General features: G+C 30.6%; 1 protein-coding gene across 1 annotated transcript in view; it reads right to left on the bottom strand.

Annotated features, from left to right (window-relative positions):
* The window catches only part of LOC111642102 (Golgi apparatus protein 1-like), a 68,067-nt gene that overhangs the window by 44,395 nt on the left and 3,580 nt on the right, over positions 1 to 20,092 (bottom strand). Inside the window, exons 2-6 of the mRNA XM_023388381.1 lie at positions 17,842 to 17,880; positions 10,608 to 10,694; positions 9,755 to 9,967; positions 6,681 to 6,926; positions 1,384 to 1,564 (exon numbers count right to left, since the gene is read on the bottom strand). Of these exons, the coding sequence (XP_023244149.1) occupies positions 1,384 to 1,564; positions 6,681 to 6,926; positions 9,755 to 9,967; positions 10,608 to 10,694; positions 17,842 to 17,880 (766 nt within the window). The remainder of the gene's footprint in view (positions 1 to 1,383; positions 1,565 to 6,680; positions 6,927 to 9,754; positions 9,968 to 10,607; positions 10,695 to 17,841; positions 17,881 to 20,092) is intronic.

Genomic DNA, 20,092 nt, shown 5'->3' with positions numbered 1-20,092 from the left:
ATTATAAAAAGTACACACAATATAAATAAAAACCTAAGTCTTAAAATAAATGAAAACTGGTTCAATATACTATAAATAAATAAAAAATTTTTCTGTGAAAAGCAATCTTTTCAAAAAATAACTTCTGCAAGATGGATTTGGTAAAAATCAGACCACAAGGTGGCGAACGTCATACGTGGCAACACTAAAAATACCAGCACAAACAACAAAAAAGGAAGGGAAAAAAAGAGGCGGAAACAACTCAAATTTTTAATCATTGTATTGTGTCAAAGTCTATCCAAAAGGGAAGGTTTATGGAAGTTTTTAAATTGTAATGTATACTGGTTTATCCATAAAAGGATTAAAGCAGATTTTACAAGATTTTAAATTACACAAAGTGTAACCAAATGTACAGTACGTCTATATATCATTTGTGTACTCATTGTTTTTTTATGTACGTTCTCTACTGTAACAGATAAAAAATATATATTGTATTATAGTTGACTGAAGAGGGGCAAAGCCTGAAACAAGTACAAAACAATGTGCCGTATTGACTCAACTAATAAAGATATTTGATGAGAAACATGCCATGTGTCTTTGGAATACAACACAATACTAGTGTTTACTATGCCAGAATTATAAAACAGGACACGGTTTCAAAAAATAAATGCTATGTTTAAATTTATTAAATATAAAACATTTTGAATAAATGTTTGTTAAGCTTAAAAAATTCAAATGTGAAGGAACACTTAAATTACCAATTAGTGTTTCAGATTAGGCAAACTTTTCACAAGGCAAACTAGGCCTGTCTGACAGTTAATACTCATACTGCAAAACAAAAAAGCTTTAAAATGCAGCCTTTTTATTCGCTTTTCCAAACGTTTTAAGCCATTTACCCATTTTATTTGCTTTTCCAAACGTTTTCAGCCATTTACCCATTTTATTTGCTTCTCCAAACGTTTTCAGCCATTTTGAATGGCCTAATAAAAATAAAAAAGCAAATAAAGGCTGAATTTTAAAGGTTTCTTGTTTTGAGGTACGAGTTTTATTTCAGTGCAGTTACAGAAGAGTGACAGTTAATAATTACCAATCAGACACCCTGATGCAGTTGACATGCCAGAAATAATAAAAAATATGGAAAAATATGTAACAAAAAATTAGCAAAATTCATTTCAAAAATTAATGGAGAAGTCAAATATCAAAATTTGACTTTTCTACATATTGGCAAAAAAAGCATGTAATATATAAATCTGGCCCTAACAATAACATTTGTTCTCTATATACTCTCATACAGAAAGCATATAGCCTTTTATGTATTTTAGACATGCAAAATTAATTACATTCTAATTTGTCAAAATAATTACCATTGTTATAAAAAACATACATATAAAAATTAACACAAACCTTTTTTTACAGCATTTTCTAAACAAAGTAGAATTTGTGCTAGTCGAATATCTCTCTTTTCCGACGTCTGCTCACGACATCGATACATCTTGATGTCATTTCGACATGCTTTGGCAAGTCCCCTGTTCACTTTATAATTATGTACTGTTAATTTTTCTCGTTGAAAAAGTTTCTTCTTGCACTAAAAGACAATAATTAAAAGTACATACTTCAATTTATTTTTAAATAGTTATTTTATTCATATTTATTAATTATATTAATAATAAACATTGTTTCTTATTAACACAAAAATTAATGCTTTTTAAATTTACACTATTTGAATACTGGAACTTGTAACTAACCCTTTCAGAACTTTTTTATTTCCAGTAAGGTTAATGCTTTTTATTAACTCAAAGCAATATAGTGGGTGATCGGTTAACAAACAAATTGGATAACGAACACTTTTGCGAAAGATTTTTATGTTCAGACAACGAACACCTCACAGAACAAACACAAGAAGAGACAACATAATATAATGAATACCGATTTGTCTTCATTATTTTACGTCTCTTCTTCTTGTGTTTGTTCTGTGTGTCCCTTGTCTTCAGGCAACAATTCAGAACTTTTCGGTGCACGAGAGATGTCGACATCAATGCTCAACTCCGGAGGAATACTGATTGAATAGTATTCCTCCAAACTTTGAAACACTCCCTTGTAACTCCAGCCTTTTATTTTTATGACAGAAACAATTATTTTATACTATTCGTGAGACTGTCAGACAGGCACTCGTTAAGTTTTGCATCAGTTTTATTTTTTAAAGGTGAGAGTATAATAGCAAATGTAGAGTGGTCAGAAGATGTCTGATGTTGCTGGGCAGTATGGCTCAAACAGGCCACAGTTCAATCTTATCTAAGAAAGATACCATATAATCGAGAAGACTCAAGCAACTAAAGGAGTAACAAAAAATCACATCTGAAAAATAAAAAACATTGAAGAGCTCACAATAGAACCTGAAATGGATCTAACAGAAGAATGCCAAGAACTCTTGAATGAATAACACCAAGAAACTTGGCGAGATGTTTTCTTCTGAACAAGAGGATTAATGCCAATATCTGCTGTTAATTAAACATCTTTTGAAAAAGTGGGAGGATGTCAGAACAACGGTCTTAGAATGGCATCCAAACCGGGTTGAAGTTAATAGACTTGGAGATCTCTACAATTACAGTGCTATTAATTACTTCTGAAAAACAAGAGAGAGAAACCACCACACAGCCTTTCTCCCATGACAAAAAATGTGTAAAGCGTGAATCTGCTAGCGTTATTACTCTATCACGTCACACCAGACAACGCTTTGGTTTGGCTTCAATTTGGTGGTTTCTATTAAGAAACCACCAAATCGAAGCCAAACCAATCAACGAGATCAAAAATAAGAATATTACGTAAGACGAGATCTATTATCCCCTACTCGAGTAAGAAATCGTAAGAAATCCTTGACCCCCACCCACCCCAAAATACCTTACGTAAGTTATGGATGGCCCCTAGCCAAAAAACACAAACATAACCATAATAAATTCTAACAAACATTTAATGAAAATTGACCATCATTTTCAATTTCATTAATAAACTTGCTTTGGGTCACAAATCTTAAACCTACCAAATTTGATTGTAAGGATGTATAGGCATTCCATAAATTAATGTTACACAGTCCAAAATTTAAAAAATTTTGAACTGTGTAACATTATTCATTTATTTGTAACATTACATATTATTCATTTATTTGTAAAATTAATGTTACAAATAAAATTGAAGTTTCACATCAAGATATGTTACAAAAAATTTTAGCAGGTTACAGAAATACAATTTTAGCATGTTACAGAAGCATCTTTTGGTTGTTGAAGCAGCTTTGCCATGCCACTGATAATTTGACAATCTTTAAAATTAAGGTATTCTCCCCTGTTGGTTGCTTTAAATATTTATGAAACAAAATTCTAACAATTAAACATCAAATTCAGCAGATTTATGATCCAAAGCAGGCCAATTAACATGGCTAAAAATGTTTGTCAATTTTCATTAAATATTTGCTGGAATTTATTATGATTGTTTTCTAGATATATTTTCCAGTATTTGAATAAGTTTTACAAACAGAAATTTTGGTTATGTTTCTACTCATTCATGAATTCAAAATCACTGCATTTTAAAAGGAGATCAATGATTACAAAAATAGCTTTCAACATATCAGTAACTTCAGTGAAAATTCAATTTAACTTTACACAATTTTTTTAGTAAAAGGAGTCTTATAATATGACACTTTGTTGGCAAACAATGTTGCCAGTTTAATAAAACAGTTTCTATACTTTTAAAAATAATGTCCAAAGAGACAACAAAGAGAAATATCTAATTTGTTGGTTAGTTTCTTTATCAGACATACAAAATTTTCTTGAAGTTTTGTTTCTATTCATCTCATTTTGTGGTAGTCATCCTCAATTGATGCAGTTGATCAGTGACCAGCATGGTTAATTTTCTAAATTTTAATTGGTCCTGAAGGAAAGATTGGATGAAGGTCCACCTAATAATTGGCAATACATCTGCATGGTAAGCAAGTTTGAGTTCCACATCAGATTAATTTCTTCTTCCAGAATATTTTACGTTAACTAACTTCTAATTATTAAATTTCATATAAAATGGTGGCCCAACCATTACTTTTAGTCCAAATTATGTAATATCTTTTAATTAATTTGCCATATTATAGCTTGATTAAACTCCAGCCATATCATTTAATCAATAAGACAAACATTTTGAATTAGAATTTTGAATGTAATTCATATGCATGGCAAAACATTTCTGTCATATCTTTGTGACAATCACTTGTCATTTCTGTATATAAAATTAAATTCAGTTACAAAGCCTTTGTTTATAACCTTCTAGAATGTTCCATCACTTGTTATAGCATGGAGGGGCAATAAACCCAGCAGGAAAGCAGGTGCAGGTATATATTGAGTTGGGGTTGAGAGAGCGACTCTCTTATTTTTGGTGCCATTACGGGAAGAACACGAAGGAAACCAGCGATGACAAGACTACGCAAAGGAAGAATTATGAAAGTCAACAGGCTCTGCTCTAATCAATGAGACAATCAGGAAAAGTTGGCAATTATGCAACATAAAAACTTGAGGAACCTCTCATGTACAAGTGTCTCCTCTCCCTTATATTTTCAATTGTCTACTGATGATAGGATCGTCATGTAGGAAAATATGCAGATTAGACTAATACATAATTGTTGTAAAAAGACGAAATGTCTGAGTTTAACAGGAACCTGAAGCGTTGTAACATTTGAAAACCCTCTAATATCATGTATATCGCATTTGATATTCACTCAACTTTGTGTTGAGAAAATAAAAAATTGCATCTTTATGACTTCAATTGTGTCAATCAAAAGTGGACACAACCAATTGGTCAATTGTAAAATTTAAATTGAAATTAAGCTGATGTTCTTAAGAACAGTCTGTTTTAGAACATCTGTTTCTGAAACAGTCCATTTCAGAAGTTTAAAACCTAAGACTGGAAACATTTTTGAAGTGAATCTTACACCATATTGCTTGACTAATTCAAGGTTTGGAAGGTGTTTATTTCTCGGTTCTGTAAAAGATTTATTTTTTGTAACCATAAATTACAAAAGCAAAATTTCTATTTAGAATGTTTTGTTTTCTTAGAATACTGCCAAAAGTATATTCTGAAATAAGTTCAACAAAAATTAATTTATAGTTTAACCCTAAACTGGTATCATTGGTTTGAAAAACTTCTGCGATTCTTTTTCTTCTCAGACTTTGAGATACCTTTAAACTAAAATAAGCCATATTGTCTACCTTCATGATGATATGTAAGCAGCATACACAAGAAAAGAATATCCATGACTGCTTTCTACGATGAATAAAAGTAGCTTACTTTTCCCATGCAGTCTCACAAACCCAATGATTTCCAATTTCTTTAGAATTTCCACTGAGTTACCCTTGTCAACTAAATGCATTTTCATAGCTGTACTTTCATTAGTTTCTTTTTAAGTGACTGTAAATTGGATGTATGATCTGCATTATAGTTGTTAGTGTACACCTTGAATACTAGCAGCAGTTTTTATAAAATACATTTGTTTACAGTATGACACTGCAATTTGTTTAGTATGAGCCAATAAAATCTGTATAATGTATTTTAAAAAATAATAAAGTAAAAAATTTATTTTTGTACGTTAATTGATTAGTAAATAATAATATATATAAATATTTTATGAAAAATAAAATTGAATTAGGTTACAGAAAAGAATGAAGAAACACTGCATTCTGAGTCCAGTTAAAGGTTAAGAAACAAATCATTAAAGTGGTATGGTGGAAAAACAGCATATTTCATATTATGAAGTTGTCAAGAAAAAGGAGGGTTTGTGTTTCAATTCACTAGCATTTTAACATACAATAGTTTATTAATGTAGGTGTACAACACCTTGGAGATGTAACCAAACTGTGAAAGTTTCTTAAAAGATGGACTGATGATTCACAAATCCAAGTTTGTTAATAATTCATTTTCTGTAGTTTCTTGGTATATTCCATTTCTCAACTAAACCCATCAGTTAAAAAAGTTTTTAAAATGAAATTATACTGGAATTCCAACACTAATTGGTTGATTGAAATAACTCAAAACAGCAAAAAACACATTTATCAAAAAATCCTTAATTTGTTCCAGTGATATTTAATGAAAAATAAAAAATCTTTTGGAGTAATATAACAAACACACTAACCTTATATTTATCCCAGCAGGATAGTGAAAAAATTAACACAAAACAAACTTTCGGTCTGCTTCAGGTTGATGAAATTGCTTTGATAAATGAAGATGGAATGACCTGTAGAAAATATTCCATTTTTGTTTTGTGTTAATTTTTTCACCATCCTGCTAAGAGAAACATAAGGTTAGCATGTTCTTTATTTTATTTACTTGTCTGCTTTGTGGAAGAGTAGAATATTTAACTAATTAAAAAGTATAAATTGTAACAAATATATTTATATAATTTGTTACTTTTTAAGTTTTTCTTTTTAATTACTTTTGTACCTCATTCTGTTTATTTTATATTTTATGTATTCGAAAGTTTTGTTTAATCTTTAAAAAAAACATCATTGTTTGATTTATGCATTCCTTCATAGAATATACGAACCTGAAGATAATCTCCATTTGCATATTGAAAGCATTAGTCTAAAAAGTTTTCATTTTGCATTAAATCTCGCTGCTGAAATCAATTAAGGCTTTTTGGTATATGTGTTTATTCCTGAAATTATACTTACATCATCACTCATATCCCTCTCATCCTTGTGCCTCATCAGGCAGCGATAAACACGGCCTTCTCCCGAATTCACTTTTGAACAGAATCTTTCACGATCTTCTCGACACGCAAAAAATAATGGCCGATCGAGATGAAAATCATCACCCTGCAGTTCAGCAATACGAAGTATTTCATGCTGACATATTGGCGATAACTTTTCTGTTTCTTTTGATAAGCATTCTATAGTTCCACCTTGCGAATGCAGCTCCTGTTTATTTAAAAATAAAATTCCTAATAAAGTAAGTTTTTAAAACATTAAAAGTTCTTATAAAAACATACTATATCATCATCTCTTTTCTATAAATAAAATAACAACAACTGATTAGATTCAAATTATAATTTTTGCCAAATATGCACTGTTCTAATTCAACAATTTTTATTTATGGGGCTCTGACAATAGCTCTGAGGTTCCACTACAGAATAAATAAAAATTAAATCATAAATATAAACCATTAATATATTATTATTATAATATATAAACCATAAATATATTGAAATATAAATAAAAATTAAATTTTTATTTATAGGGCTTTAACAATAGCTCTGAATTCATGAAGAGCATCTTTACAGTATGTGAAAAAAAAAAAATCCTTTCCAAACCATTCATCCAAGCATTCATCTGCCATCACAATTTTCTTGGAAACTGCCATAATATGTATATAAATGTCTCATCTATATATATAAAAATGAATGTATGTCTGTGTGACTGTCCTTCATGCATTACCACACCATTTATTCAATTGCCATGAAACTTTGGGAAGTTGTTTAATTAATATACTCCTGCGAAGGTTTCTGGCATAGTACATTTATCCTACGATAGATGGCGCGCATGTATAAGAGCATTTTACTGTGTGTTCGATCAATTTCAAATTGTGAAGAACATTTCCCCCCTCCAAAAAATATCTCTATATATGCATTTGTGAACTGTTATTTATGATATTTGTAATAATTTTTAACCACTTTATTTCAACTTTTTTTGCTAATTATGTACTTGCTCGAACTTCATTAAAACCTTAACTGTATCCCGAACAACAACCGAAGTAGTAGGAGGAAATTCGCCTATTTTACCGATCTAGGGATCCCCCTTTTCCAAATTTTAATATTGACTCAAAATAATTTAAAAAGACAAATTACAATAAAACGGTTTATTATCCAACTATCAGAAATTTCACAACATGCCAAGGAAGAGAGGAAGGAGCAATTAAATAATCAAAATTATAAAAAATTAAAAAATATATATAAAAATGGGGAATATCGCACTTTCTGACAATCTCTGCAAGTATGTGGGCTAAATTTAAAGAATCCATGCTTCTCGCATGTACAACTGTATGTGGCCAGCTCACGCATTGGAAAATCTTCCGATTTATTCGTGTACGCACCAGACGGAAAAACAAAAAATATCGTGTATCCACAAGCACTCCAATAAATAAATAGAATTGAAACAACACTTTGAAATATTTTCCCAATGAAAATTAATAATAATAATAATAATAATAATGTAATAATAATAAGTTTCAATAAAAATGATAAAATGTAAATTGAATTTTATCATAACGAGTTTGCTTGATTTTCCTTTCTTCTGAGATCTCAGCAATGTGCAACAGGTAAGCTAGTAAGTTTATAAATTTCTGGCAATTTTGTTTTCTATGTAATGACTTACATCCATATTCACTAACAATTCAAATTGAGAATTTTATAATCTGTGAACTAAAGCTTATAAATCTATATTAAGGTTTACTTTACTTTCTATATTCACTGACACAAGATTATAACATCCCAAGTTATGTTACAAGTTCTCCAGTTTGTCCAAATGCATCATATCACAACATATCCATGTAAACCATCATGGGCAAAGTATGAATGTGGTTCAAAATTTAGTAGATAACGGATTCCAGCAGTAAAAGAAACTATACTTATAAGACAATTATTCCCACCAATAGCTGAGGCAGACCTCTAAACTGGGTCGAAAACATTTTTTTTGATTAAACTATTAATGGAAAAGTAAGATGTAGTGATTGGTCAACAACATTCTAATTTCACTTTTAAAATACAAGTTTCTGCACATTTTGGTAAATTTCTTCAATTAATGTATGGTACAGTATCTATAGGCTTAGCAAAGATGCTACTCCATTTTATCAGCACTGTTGTGGTTACTGCCATAATATTTTTCTTCTGCAAATTTCCATTAAGCTGTGTTAATTCTCCAGGAACTTTGTTCACACAATTGGATACATTCTGCAACCCTGATGTTCACCACATTTATTTCAATGTTTGAGATTAAAAATATTTTGGATCTTTATTTAAAAATTTGGCTATGATTTTATGATCAGAAATATGCCTAGAAACTTAACTCTTATAGACATAATCAGTTTTACTACAAACTAAATAATGTTATATGTTTTTTGTAGCATACAAGTTTTGTATCATTTGAATCTTTGCAACTAGTTTGTTTGAGTGTCAGTTGTATTCCTATATGTGCATATTTATTGTTAGTGCTTATGAATATGTTTTAACTTTCTTGAATATTTTCCTTTTGTTAAGTTTGATGTTATGTTGTTTTTAGTGTAGCATGTCAGCCTACCTAGTTATCTAATGTTATTTGTTTTATTTCTAGTCTTTACTATGATCATCATCATTAGATAAATAGTTCAAAAAGAAAACTAAAAATAATTTTGTCATTTCAACACAATCCACATTAGGCTTTGGATCTCACTCTAAAGTTTTTCATTCCACTTAACTTCTAATCACTTTCAAGATAAATTTTCAGTAGAAATAAACAGGAATAAAAACAAAATATTTGAAATAAGACCTCCCAAACTGCATATCAATTGTGTATCACTTTTCAAAACCAAGTTTGGAAGTGCAGGATATATGCTGGTGCAATTTATGCAGAAAAGTTTATTTCTGTTCTAACAATTTTCTGCAAGATATATATACCAGTGAAAGTTACATGTCATTGTGAATTACACACAATAAATTATTATATCTAAGTTTATTAAAAATAAATTATCAACTTTTTCTTTAGCCAATTCTTACCTCAGAATTTATATCTATGCGACCACACTGAAGTTTATTAATATCGTCATTACAGGCATCCGTAAATTTATATATTAATCTATAATCACTAAATATAATTGTTTCCATCTTTTTTAAAAATGACCGGCATTCGGCATCTGTATTATTTTCCATGTAATCTATCAAACAGGATAACATTTGACTCCTGGCTCCAATTGGTTTGCATTCTTCATGCTAAAAATCAATTAAAAATCTACTTTAAACTTATTGTTACACAAATATTTCTGAAATTTTTATGCAGTTTTATTAAATCTTATTTTATGCACATATCTTATTTAAATTCAATATATTACAGACATTACAAAAAATAACTTAATATTAAATTTTCTTCAAATGTAAAAACAGTAAATTACACAAATGAAGAAATTAAGTAGAAAATTGCAATAAAATTTCAAAATTGTATTTTATACATTATTAATCCAATTTAAAGTTAGTATTGTGAAAACAATATGAAATTCAACACAAATGACAGCATTTTTTCCAAATTCTACTTAAATTTATGGGAATGAATAAAAAAGCAAGAAAGTAATATTTTCAGGATTCATTTCTAAATTGAACCAAATTTAAATTAAATTTCTTTATTATCTATAAATTGTAGTTAACTTATTTGTAATTTTTCTGCATTTTATGTTTGGAAAGATGATACACTGCATTAAGTGTACTGTACATAGTACCATTGAGGATAATTTGTTATCTTTTTAAAATAAAATAATAATTCCTAAATAACTCACTATATCTTAAATAGTTTGTGTGGACTTGGTTCACTTTAGAATTAAATCCTTCATTTCTTCCATATATACCAGACAAACTTTACCTGCTGCAGAAATTTTCGACACATACTGTTCGCTGCATTAACAAAACGTTCGTCTAACGTCAAATTTCTCTTGTATGTCCATATTAACTATAAAGTAAATGATTACAACCAATGAAAATTTAATTTATTAAAAAAGTATCAGATAAAATTATTTATTAATTAAAATTTATTTAACTAAACATCAATTCTTTATTGATAAAATCTTAAAAAATAATGCATAAAATAGTAAATTTTTAAATGTAAATTTATAAATTTTAGCATTTTCAGATATTTCTGATCAATCTATTAAAAATGTTTTAAGAAAATTATATTATAAAATACATCTAAATTCTTTCAAACTGAAGTAATTACCCTCAAGATTACAAGAAAATTATTCAAATATTTTCAAGAATTTGAAGAATAAAAATTACATCCTCTTTTAAACTCACAAAACAGCCTTCATAAGCAGCAAAAAAGTTTTAATCATCAACATTTTCAATCATTTGCAATGACATCCTTCAGGTAACATAAATAAATTGATCATCATTAAATTTTTTGCTGTTTATGAAGGTTGTTTTGTGAGTTTATCATCTTACATAACAATATCTAGTTGTGACATTTTGCTTTTCAAATATTTCAAAACCAGGGCACTATAATGATAAATCATCTAAACTATTCAGTTGGTTACATAAAAAACTTATCATAACTTCAAGCGAATTTTCAGTTGGTTATTGCTGTTTAAAGGACAATCTGAAAATGAGTATTAATTACATTGGTAACCTTTGCTTAATTCCAGTATTTAATAACAATGAACATTTTCAAACTGTTTGACTGTCCTACTTCAGGTCAGTTATACATGTTCCATTTATAATGCTCGTTCTATAGCATTACACATTCGAACTCAATTCAAAATTTCAATTATTTTTTGCAATTTACGAAATTTAAATTTATCAAATAAAATTTTACAACTGATGTATTCTATATAATTTTACATTAACACACCATAGTTTAATTGAATTATTATAATAATCTTTTATCGAGGTTATCGTAAAAACTTCCCAAACACACGATAATGAATCTGCATCTCGTATATTAATGCACTCTCTCTTCAAGGCTGTTTTAAATATCTCTAAGAATTTTGTTTCTTCTCTAATAAAACACTTTTTAATCAATGCTGCTTGCTCACTCCAATTTAGCTTCAATTCCTGGTTCCACTGTTTGTAGATAAACCTGTTTGTTTCTCACTTTCAATATCATATTTGTATTCTTTAATCCTGTGCTTCTAAGAATGTATTTGTGGCTTCTATGTAAATTAAATCCTTGTCAAATCTGTCACCCTTTAATGGTATGCTATAAATTCCAGGAGCTCTGGTCCTATCTATAATATCTTTATCATTTTGCAGCATTTTGTACAGAGTATTGTCCCTTTTGTATGCCAGCTCTGTTCTTCCAATACATGTAATTTCTTTTTACATTGGTTTCATCTTCTTGTCATGTTCCACCACTATGTTTCTAGACTCTGCTGAGATATGTTTTCTGCACTGCCATACTGAATTAATATGAATCAGTATGGCAGTGCAGAAATTGGAACATAGCAACACATTTGTCCATTTTTTGGATATTAAAATCAAGTTTAAAGAAACAGCATACATACCAATGTTTATTATAAACCAGAATGCATTTCTTTATCCATTCCAGTTTAATCAAATAATACATTTAGATATAAAGTAACTGCATTTAAGTTGTTAGTCAAGAGGGCATTTACCCATTGCACCAGATTTGAGAACACGATCATAGACCTTAAGCACATAAGGAGAAAAGCGATAGCACATGGGTACTCGATAAAACTCTTAGAACATTTAGCAGAAAAATACATATTGGGTCGGGAAAAAGAAATCCATTATTTTTACGTTTATTTCAAGACTTTATTTAACATGGTTTGGATTGTCCGACTTGGATCAAATGTGCATCGTTTTGTTTTATAATTTGTTGCCATTTTAAAGGTAACTTCATAATGCCTCTCTCATAGAAGCCCTGGTCCCTATTGGCAAAAAACTTGACTAAGCAATTTTCACAATCTTCTCTTAATGCCAATTTCTTATCACTAAGGAAGTTTTGCAATGATAAAAAAAATGGTAATCGCTTGGTGCCAGGTCCGGACTATAAGGTGGATGCATTAAAACTTCCCAACCAAGCTCCCGGAGCTTCTGGCGAGTCACTTTAGACATGTGTGACCTGGCGTTGTCCTGTTGAAATACAACACCTCTCTTGTTGGCCAATTCTGGCCGCTTCTGGTCAATCGCTAGCTTCAAACAATCCAATTGTTGACAGTAGAGGTCCGAATTTAGTGTTTGGCCATATGGAAGCAGCTCATAGTAGATGATTCCTTTCCAGTCCCACCAAATGCACAGCAAAACCTTCCTGGCCGTTAGTCCTGGTGTGGCTACCGTTTCAGCTACTTCACCATGCTATGATCACGAATGTTTTCGCACAATATTGTCGTATGTAACCCATTTCTCATCCCCAGTCACCATCCGTTTAAGAAATGGGTCGATTTTGTCAGACTGCAATTTTTAATTTATTTTATTTAAAATATACGCGCTCCACCTCCAATTAGTACTGTAGTGGCTTGCCCCTGTACATCATCCGTTCTGTTAGCAATGGTGTTGTGCCAGTCATCTATTAACTGCTTTCAGGGAAAAGTTTTGAATTGAAATAACTTGCATGACTTCCAGCCTGCTTCAGAAGTTTGTATATAGTTAATCAAGGCTTCCTGCCTAAGGTTTCCATATCTGGTCTCATCTTTTGTCTATCTAACTTTGTTCTCAAAATTAAGGAAAGACAGACAGACAGACACCAGATAAACAACAATGAGAATTTACAGGTCTACATTTTTCCAAACTGCAGCCCAATAAAAAATACCAAAATAAAAAAATGTTTCCAATACTATTAAAAAAACTGTTTAGTAAGTTTAGCTATTTTGTGGAGTATAGTGCCAATTTTTCCTCATCTATGAATTTATCTGAGTATAATAGCATGCCCTTACGTGCACATAAATATGGTACTCTTCAAAATTAAATTATTTTTTATTTGTTTTTTCTGTCGCAACTAGGTGCACAGACAGACACTGAGCATTTTTGACATCAATGTATATAAGTTATCACCTCTTTACAAGATATCTCAAAAAGAAATGCCAACAGAAGAGGGGCATACATCTGAAATGCATCCCAGTCCACAAGATATTCCTGAATAAAGATTGATGTCAAAAATGCAAAGTGTCTGTCTATGCATCTAGTTGTGACAGAAAAAACAAATAAAAGAAGACACTGTTTCAAGATAAGCAATATTTTTTATGTTAGCAAATGAAAAAAATGTTGGCTATAACAAACTATTTCCAACAGTCTGTACAGGTCCATTATAAGCAGACAATATTGTATAAAAAATTCTCATAAAATATTTTCATTGAGAAATTTCTGTAACAAGTGGAAACTGCAATGACAGATAGCAAAATACTCAAAAAAAAACCATTAATTACAGTGAAAGCTTTAATTAATTATTAATAACTCATGTTTTCAGCACATACCTAATTTTATGTTCTACCTGATGTTTTAATTCAGGTAGAACATAAAATTGAATATAAAACCTACCTGAGGAAAGCTGGGTATTTTTGAATGTTGTAAAACATCCATAAATATGTATTTTCAAACTACACAGAGCTGTAATTTATATTTATTATATTTGTAAATAATGTTATTTTAAGTGCAATAAAATACTTCAATAAAATAAGTCACAAGATGTAAATATTGAAACTGTTTAGCTATGGTTTCTGAAACTCTTCACATTTGTTTCAATTTTATTTAACAAAGTTTCACAACACCTTTCTTTCTTTTTTCTAGCACTTTCTTTAATTTAACTAAATGTTAAAATGGTCAAAAACATTAGTTAAATTAAAGAAAGTGCTAAAAAAAAAAAAAAAAGATGTTGTGACACTTTGTATAATAAGTTCTAATTTACTGCACATTCAATTTTATTTATCTATTATCTATTTAAAATAATGTTTAAATTATATTGAATAGACTAGTGAAATGTCAAAATTCTAATTATAACACAAAACGCTTCATTCTTAAGACAGAAGTATCATTTAAAGGAAATAAATTTAAGGAGAATTTTACAAGAAACCTTGTTAAGTATAAAAATGGAATGCAAAAATTATATTTATTTTAAAATACAGAAACAATATTTGAATGACTAAAATTTCATCATTATGTTTTAATAATAAAGTCAATCCTCCCTAATCTGCCATCTCCATTATCCAAAGCACGTAAATATACCAGAAATATCCAGCTCAAATTATATTTGAAAAAACAAACATTTTCAATAATTTTTAAATTGTCACCTTCAGATTCAAATGTTGCTAACATTGCAGTGGAAAGGCCCTTTTGGATAGAATAATAGTGCTCTTGATACACTTGCTCCTATACAGACCCATTTCTTGTTGAATCTGTTATCTATAATGGGAATAGAATATGTCCCAGATGAATTCTGTGTTTTCATAGGGTCCTTGGCATTCTGAAACAAAGAGAATACATTTAGGTTTCTCATGTAGGAGATAGTAAGTTGGTTTGTTCTCGCAATTTGTTAGTACCTTAAAAAAATGTCGGTTTTAGATTTGTCCTTCTTGGATGTGTACTCGGATTGATATTTACAAGTGAAATTTTGGACAAAGCTCATATACCATCAAATTGCAAGAACAAACCAATTTAGTATCTCCTAAATGAGAAACCCAACTGTATTCTCTTTATTACAAAATGCCAAGAACCCTATCAACACATAAAATTCATTTAGGGTATATCCTACTTCCATTATAGACAACAGATTCAACAAGAAATGGGTCTACATAGGAGCAACGTCTTGATCTCTTTACAGCGGTATCAAGGAGCACCATTATTTTATACAAAAGGGCCTTCCCATCACATTCCAAACAATGTTAACAATATTTGCATCCTTTAACCTGAAGATGACAATTTAAAACATGTTGAAAACATGTTTTTTCAAGTATAATTTGTGCTGAATATTTCTGGTATATTTACATGCATTGGACTTAATTAATCCAGTTTTATTAAGTATGTATTTATCATCCCCTTATCTGCCACAAAAATTCCCAAGAATGGAAATTTGATGAACGTATTTCTACCTGAATTTCCATTCAACAATTACTGGAAGGAAATCTGCTGAAATGTGGTTTTATTGGCAAGCTTAATGTATTTTGTTTACAAAGCAGACCCAGACCAAGTGACCCATATGCGCATGTGTCCAATCCTCTTGGAAGTGCAAGTTAATTTGTTCATTTCAGGCTGTAATAGAAATTCACTCCACTTCCCAAGAAATGTCTACAAAACAGTGCAAAAACACTATGCTCCTTTTCCAAGAATTATTCTGATCTACACAACTACTATTAGGAAATGTCCTATGGTAACGACATGCTTCTTAACACCACGTGATAGATACATGTGGTTGAAATTTCAAATAAAACCTGCACCAGCTTATCCTCAACAGATCCTCTAGCCCAGGTGTGGCCAAACTTTTATCCCTTAGGGGCTACTTTTTTGGTAAAATATAGTCTGTGGGCAATTATGAATATGGGCAAACAATTTTAGGATTTTTATTTGCGCATGTGTTAACATTCATTTGCATTGTTCATCGGGATAAATACAAACAGTATGGGTACATTGCACAGACAGTCTATTATTGTAAGAATAAATTATCGAATTAAGATTTTTAAACATTAATTTAAGTGAAAGCAAATTGTTCAACTTTAGCTTCACAGACTACTTTCAAAACCTTTGCGGTCGACCAGTCGACCGTGGTCTATGTGTTGGCCATCCCTGCTCTAGCCTGTCCTCCAGTCTGCTTTGAAGAACAGACATTGAATAGCACAAGAAAGTCATTTAAATAGCCTGTCAGTTAACTTGTCTCAGGAAAAAGTCATCTATGATCTCATTAGTAGTGTAGAAAAAAATATCAATGTCCACTGTGTTTCTTATTATGCAGGTGTGATCTTGCAAGCTGGAGACTCATCAGAAAAAGCAAATTTGTTTTTTTATTGCTAGAATCCTTCGAAGACACAGAAGGCCATCACAGGAAATTTTTCTCAAGTGTTTAGGGTCAATATTACTTGCCAAAGAATTGGGGACATTCTTTCAGAGTCAGGACAATGGGAGCAAGTAAAAAACTTCATAATTATGTTAAGCAAGAAAGAAATGTCAAACATGGTAACTCAGAAAAGCTCTCAATTTGCACATTGAGCTAGTGAATGCTTTTGGTGCAATTGTTACAGATGAGCTAATTAAACTCCAGGCAAAGGACTTATGCATGAAGTTCAAGCATACATAAGATCAATGTTGGAAAGTCTGTCAACTGGAATTTGCTTCTTACTGATGCCATTTGATTAATAGTGGAAACTTGGCAGAAAGTAACTTCAGTGACAATTTCAAATTGAAGCATATTGGTTTCATACATCCTGATTCCACTGAAGATCAGACAGCACTCTCACCAGAAAGCTAGGAGCTTTCCAATTCTCTAGCTACTGTTGTCCTTTAGTTCAAGCAAACACTATCCTTCAAGTTAAAGATGATGTACCAGCTTCTTTTTGCAAGATGACTCTCGACGACATAGTTGAATTTGTGCAGAAAGAAATCGAGAATACACTAGAATAAATGACAATGTTTCTGATATTCATTCCATTGGAAAATTGCTGGAGTATGTCAATAAAATTTTAAAGGTTTTTGCAAAGCAAAAAAGACAGCAAAACTTGAGCATGTTACGGCCATTGCTCACATGCAATGGCCTGCAAAGAGAATACAAAACACAAAAAGATGGCAAATAAAAACTAAGAATGTTTTTTAAACAAGTCAGTTAAAAAGTCTATGTAAAGCCATATCCATGCAAAATGTATCAATAATGAAAACAATATCCAAGATAATAATAAAGTTAATACTATATCCAGTGTACAAGTTAATGAGACTTACTGTAATAAAAATTAGTTACAAAATAAAAATCTTTTTGTTGATGCTGCTCTAATCCCCACCCCCATAGCCACCTAAAATTTTGAGTGAACAAAGATGGGTGGATTACAGAGGGTCGACTCTATATTTAACTTAAATTTATTGAAAACTAAATATCAATCATTTTGTTTAGCTATTTTTAAATATTTGTAAGAGAAATAAAATAAAATCATATTAATTTGTCAACTTACGTGATGGCAGGCTGAACTGAGATCGGCATCTTCTATTTTCTAAAGAAAATCAAAAAAGTTTTCATAAGAATTAAGATATGGAAAAACATAATTGAAAATAACAATTCATTAGAAAAATCAACAGATCCAATTTGAAACTATCAGCATGCAAAATATTACACAGTATAACTTAATCTGGCAGCTTAATTAGAGCAATACCAGATTACCAGACATTTTTGTACTTATGCAAAATTTTATGTTATATTCAATCCAAAAGAACAGTGTCTACCGACTCGACACAAATGAGTTAACTGTAATAAAATGTTTCATTTTCTCGATTCCACAATCGATCTCCCCGTGCCTAGCAACATGCGGAGCCACTCCCCCTACCTCTGCCTCGATTTCTACCAGGGATCTTTGGTGCAATGAACACCTAAAAAATTCCAATTCACAAAATACTAAAAATACTGGATTACCAGACATTCGGAATTATCCGTTGCCAAATTTACAAACTTCTACAATTTTAAATTATTATTAATTTATTCATATTTTTATTGGTTTGCTTGGAAAGTTCATACAACTTTTAAGAGAATAAAAGAAATTGTTTTAAAACTAAAAATATACTTTTATTCCATTACGTATGAGCCATTGTTTTTAATGACGTGTTGCAATCTACATGGCAGCTTCATAATACCCACTTCATAAAACTTTCCAGTTTTTCCCGCGAAAAACTGATCCATGTGGTTTTGCAAGCTTCCAAAGTATCAAAGTTTTTATCACGAAGGGAATTTTGCAGAGAACGGAATAAATGGCAGTCTAATGGGCAAGGTCGAATGAGTATAGGGGTGGGATATTTTATCCCACCCCAGTTCCAATAATTTTTGGTGTGTTCGTAAAGATGTGTGAGGTTTGGCATTATCTTAGTGAAACACAATGTCTTTTCTATTGGCCAGTTCCAGACGTTTTTCTTTTATTGCCACGTTCAGTTTATCCAATTGGGAACAATACTTACAGAATCAATTGTTTGATTCTGTAGAAGCAACTCGTAGTACAGGATTCCTTTCCAATCCCACCAGACGATGAGCATAACCTTCTTTGGATGAAGACCTTTGGGCTGGCCTTAGAAGTTTTTAATGGTAGTTCATTTTTCTTACCCCATGATCATTTTTGGCTGATGTTATAAACGATCCACTTTTTGTCACCTGTCACTAAATGCTTCAGAAAAGGGTCATTTTCATTTCGTCTTTCAAAAGAATGACAAATGGAGATGCGATCCAGTAAGTTCTTTTCCGTTTAGTCATGAGGTATCCAAATGTTGTAAGGATTCACATATCCGAGCTTCTTTAGATGTTGAAATGCAGTACTGTTTGATGACTTCACTATGACTGCAATCTCTCAAGTTGTGTAATGAGGGTTTTCATTCAATAATGCTTTGATCTGGTCCTCTTCAATAACAGGAGGTCTTGCTGAGTGGGGAGCATCTTCAAGGCTGAAATTACCCACTTTAAATTTTGCAAACCACTTTCAAACAGTTGATTCTGTTACAGCACTCCCACCATAAACATCACATATTTTTTTTGCTGTTTGTACAGCATTTTTGCCTTTACGATAAAAAAAGAAACAAGTGCCGATAACGCACATTGTTCGCATCCATTTTTGCAACGAGACAAATTAAATGCTATTTGAATAATCTTAATAGCTTTTTGTAACGGACACATCTCAAGGTCATTTATCGTAATATTCACTGGTTTGTACAATTCTAATCATTTTCGTGTCAATCACTGTCTCAACTGTCGGCTATCAAAAATTGCTACAAACTTTCCAAACAACCCAATATAATCTAAACTATTAATAACATTATTATGTTTCTAAAATTTCATAGTAACGTGTATTTTGTTTCTAATAATATATAACAATACAAAATTTATAAACTTATCTTAACAAACAAACTGCAACTCCCACAAGATTCATTCATAGATTTAAATATTTTCTTATTTATCATAATCAATCTTTAATCTTTTTAAATTGAAGTTTAACTAGAAGAAGATACATCATTTTTTCCCACAAATTACACTTCAATAAATGATGAAAACTTTTTAAATTTTAATAGCACAATTGAAAGATTTGCAGAACTTTTTTACTGCTTTACTGAAGCAGAACTTTAAATTTCCTATTAGCAATTCCCAGTTAGCATTCATTATTGTCGGTAACCTTATATAAAGCAAGATGGAATATATTATTCCGACTAGAAATTCTCAATACCTACCTCCAT

This window comes from Centruroides sculpturatus, unplaced genomic scaffold (assembly GCF_000671375.1).
Source record: "Centruroides sculpturatus isolate CEXI.00-Female unplaced genomic scaffold, Cexi_2.0 scaffold1662, whole genome shotgun sequence".
Taxonomy (NCBI): Eukaryota; Metazoa; Arthropoda; class Arachnida; order Scorpiones; family Buthidae; genus Centruroides; species Centruroides sculpturatus.
The sequence above is the reverse complement of the archived record's forward strand: the minus strand, read 5'-3'. Positions and strand labels throughout refer to the sequence as shown.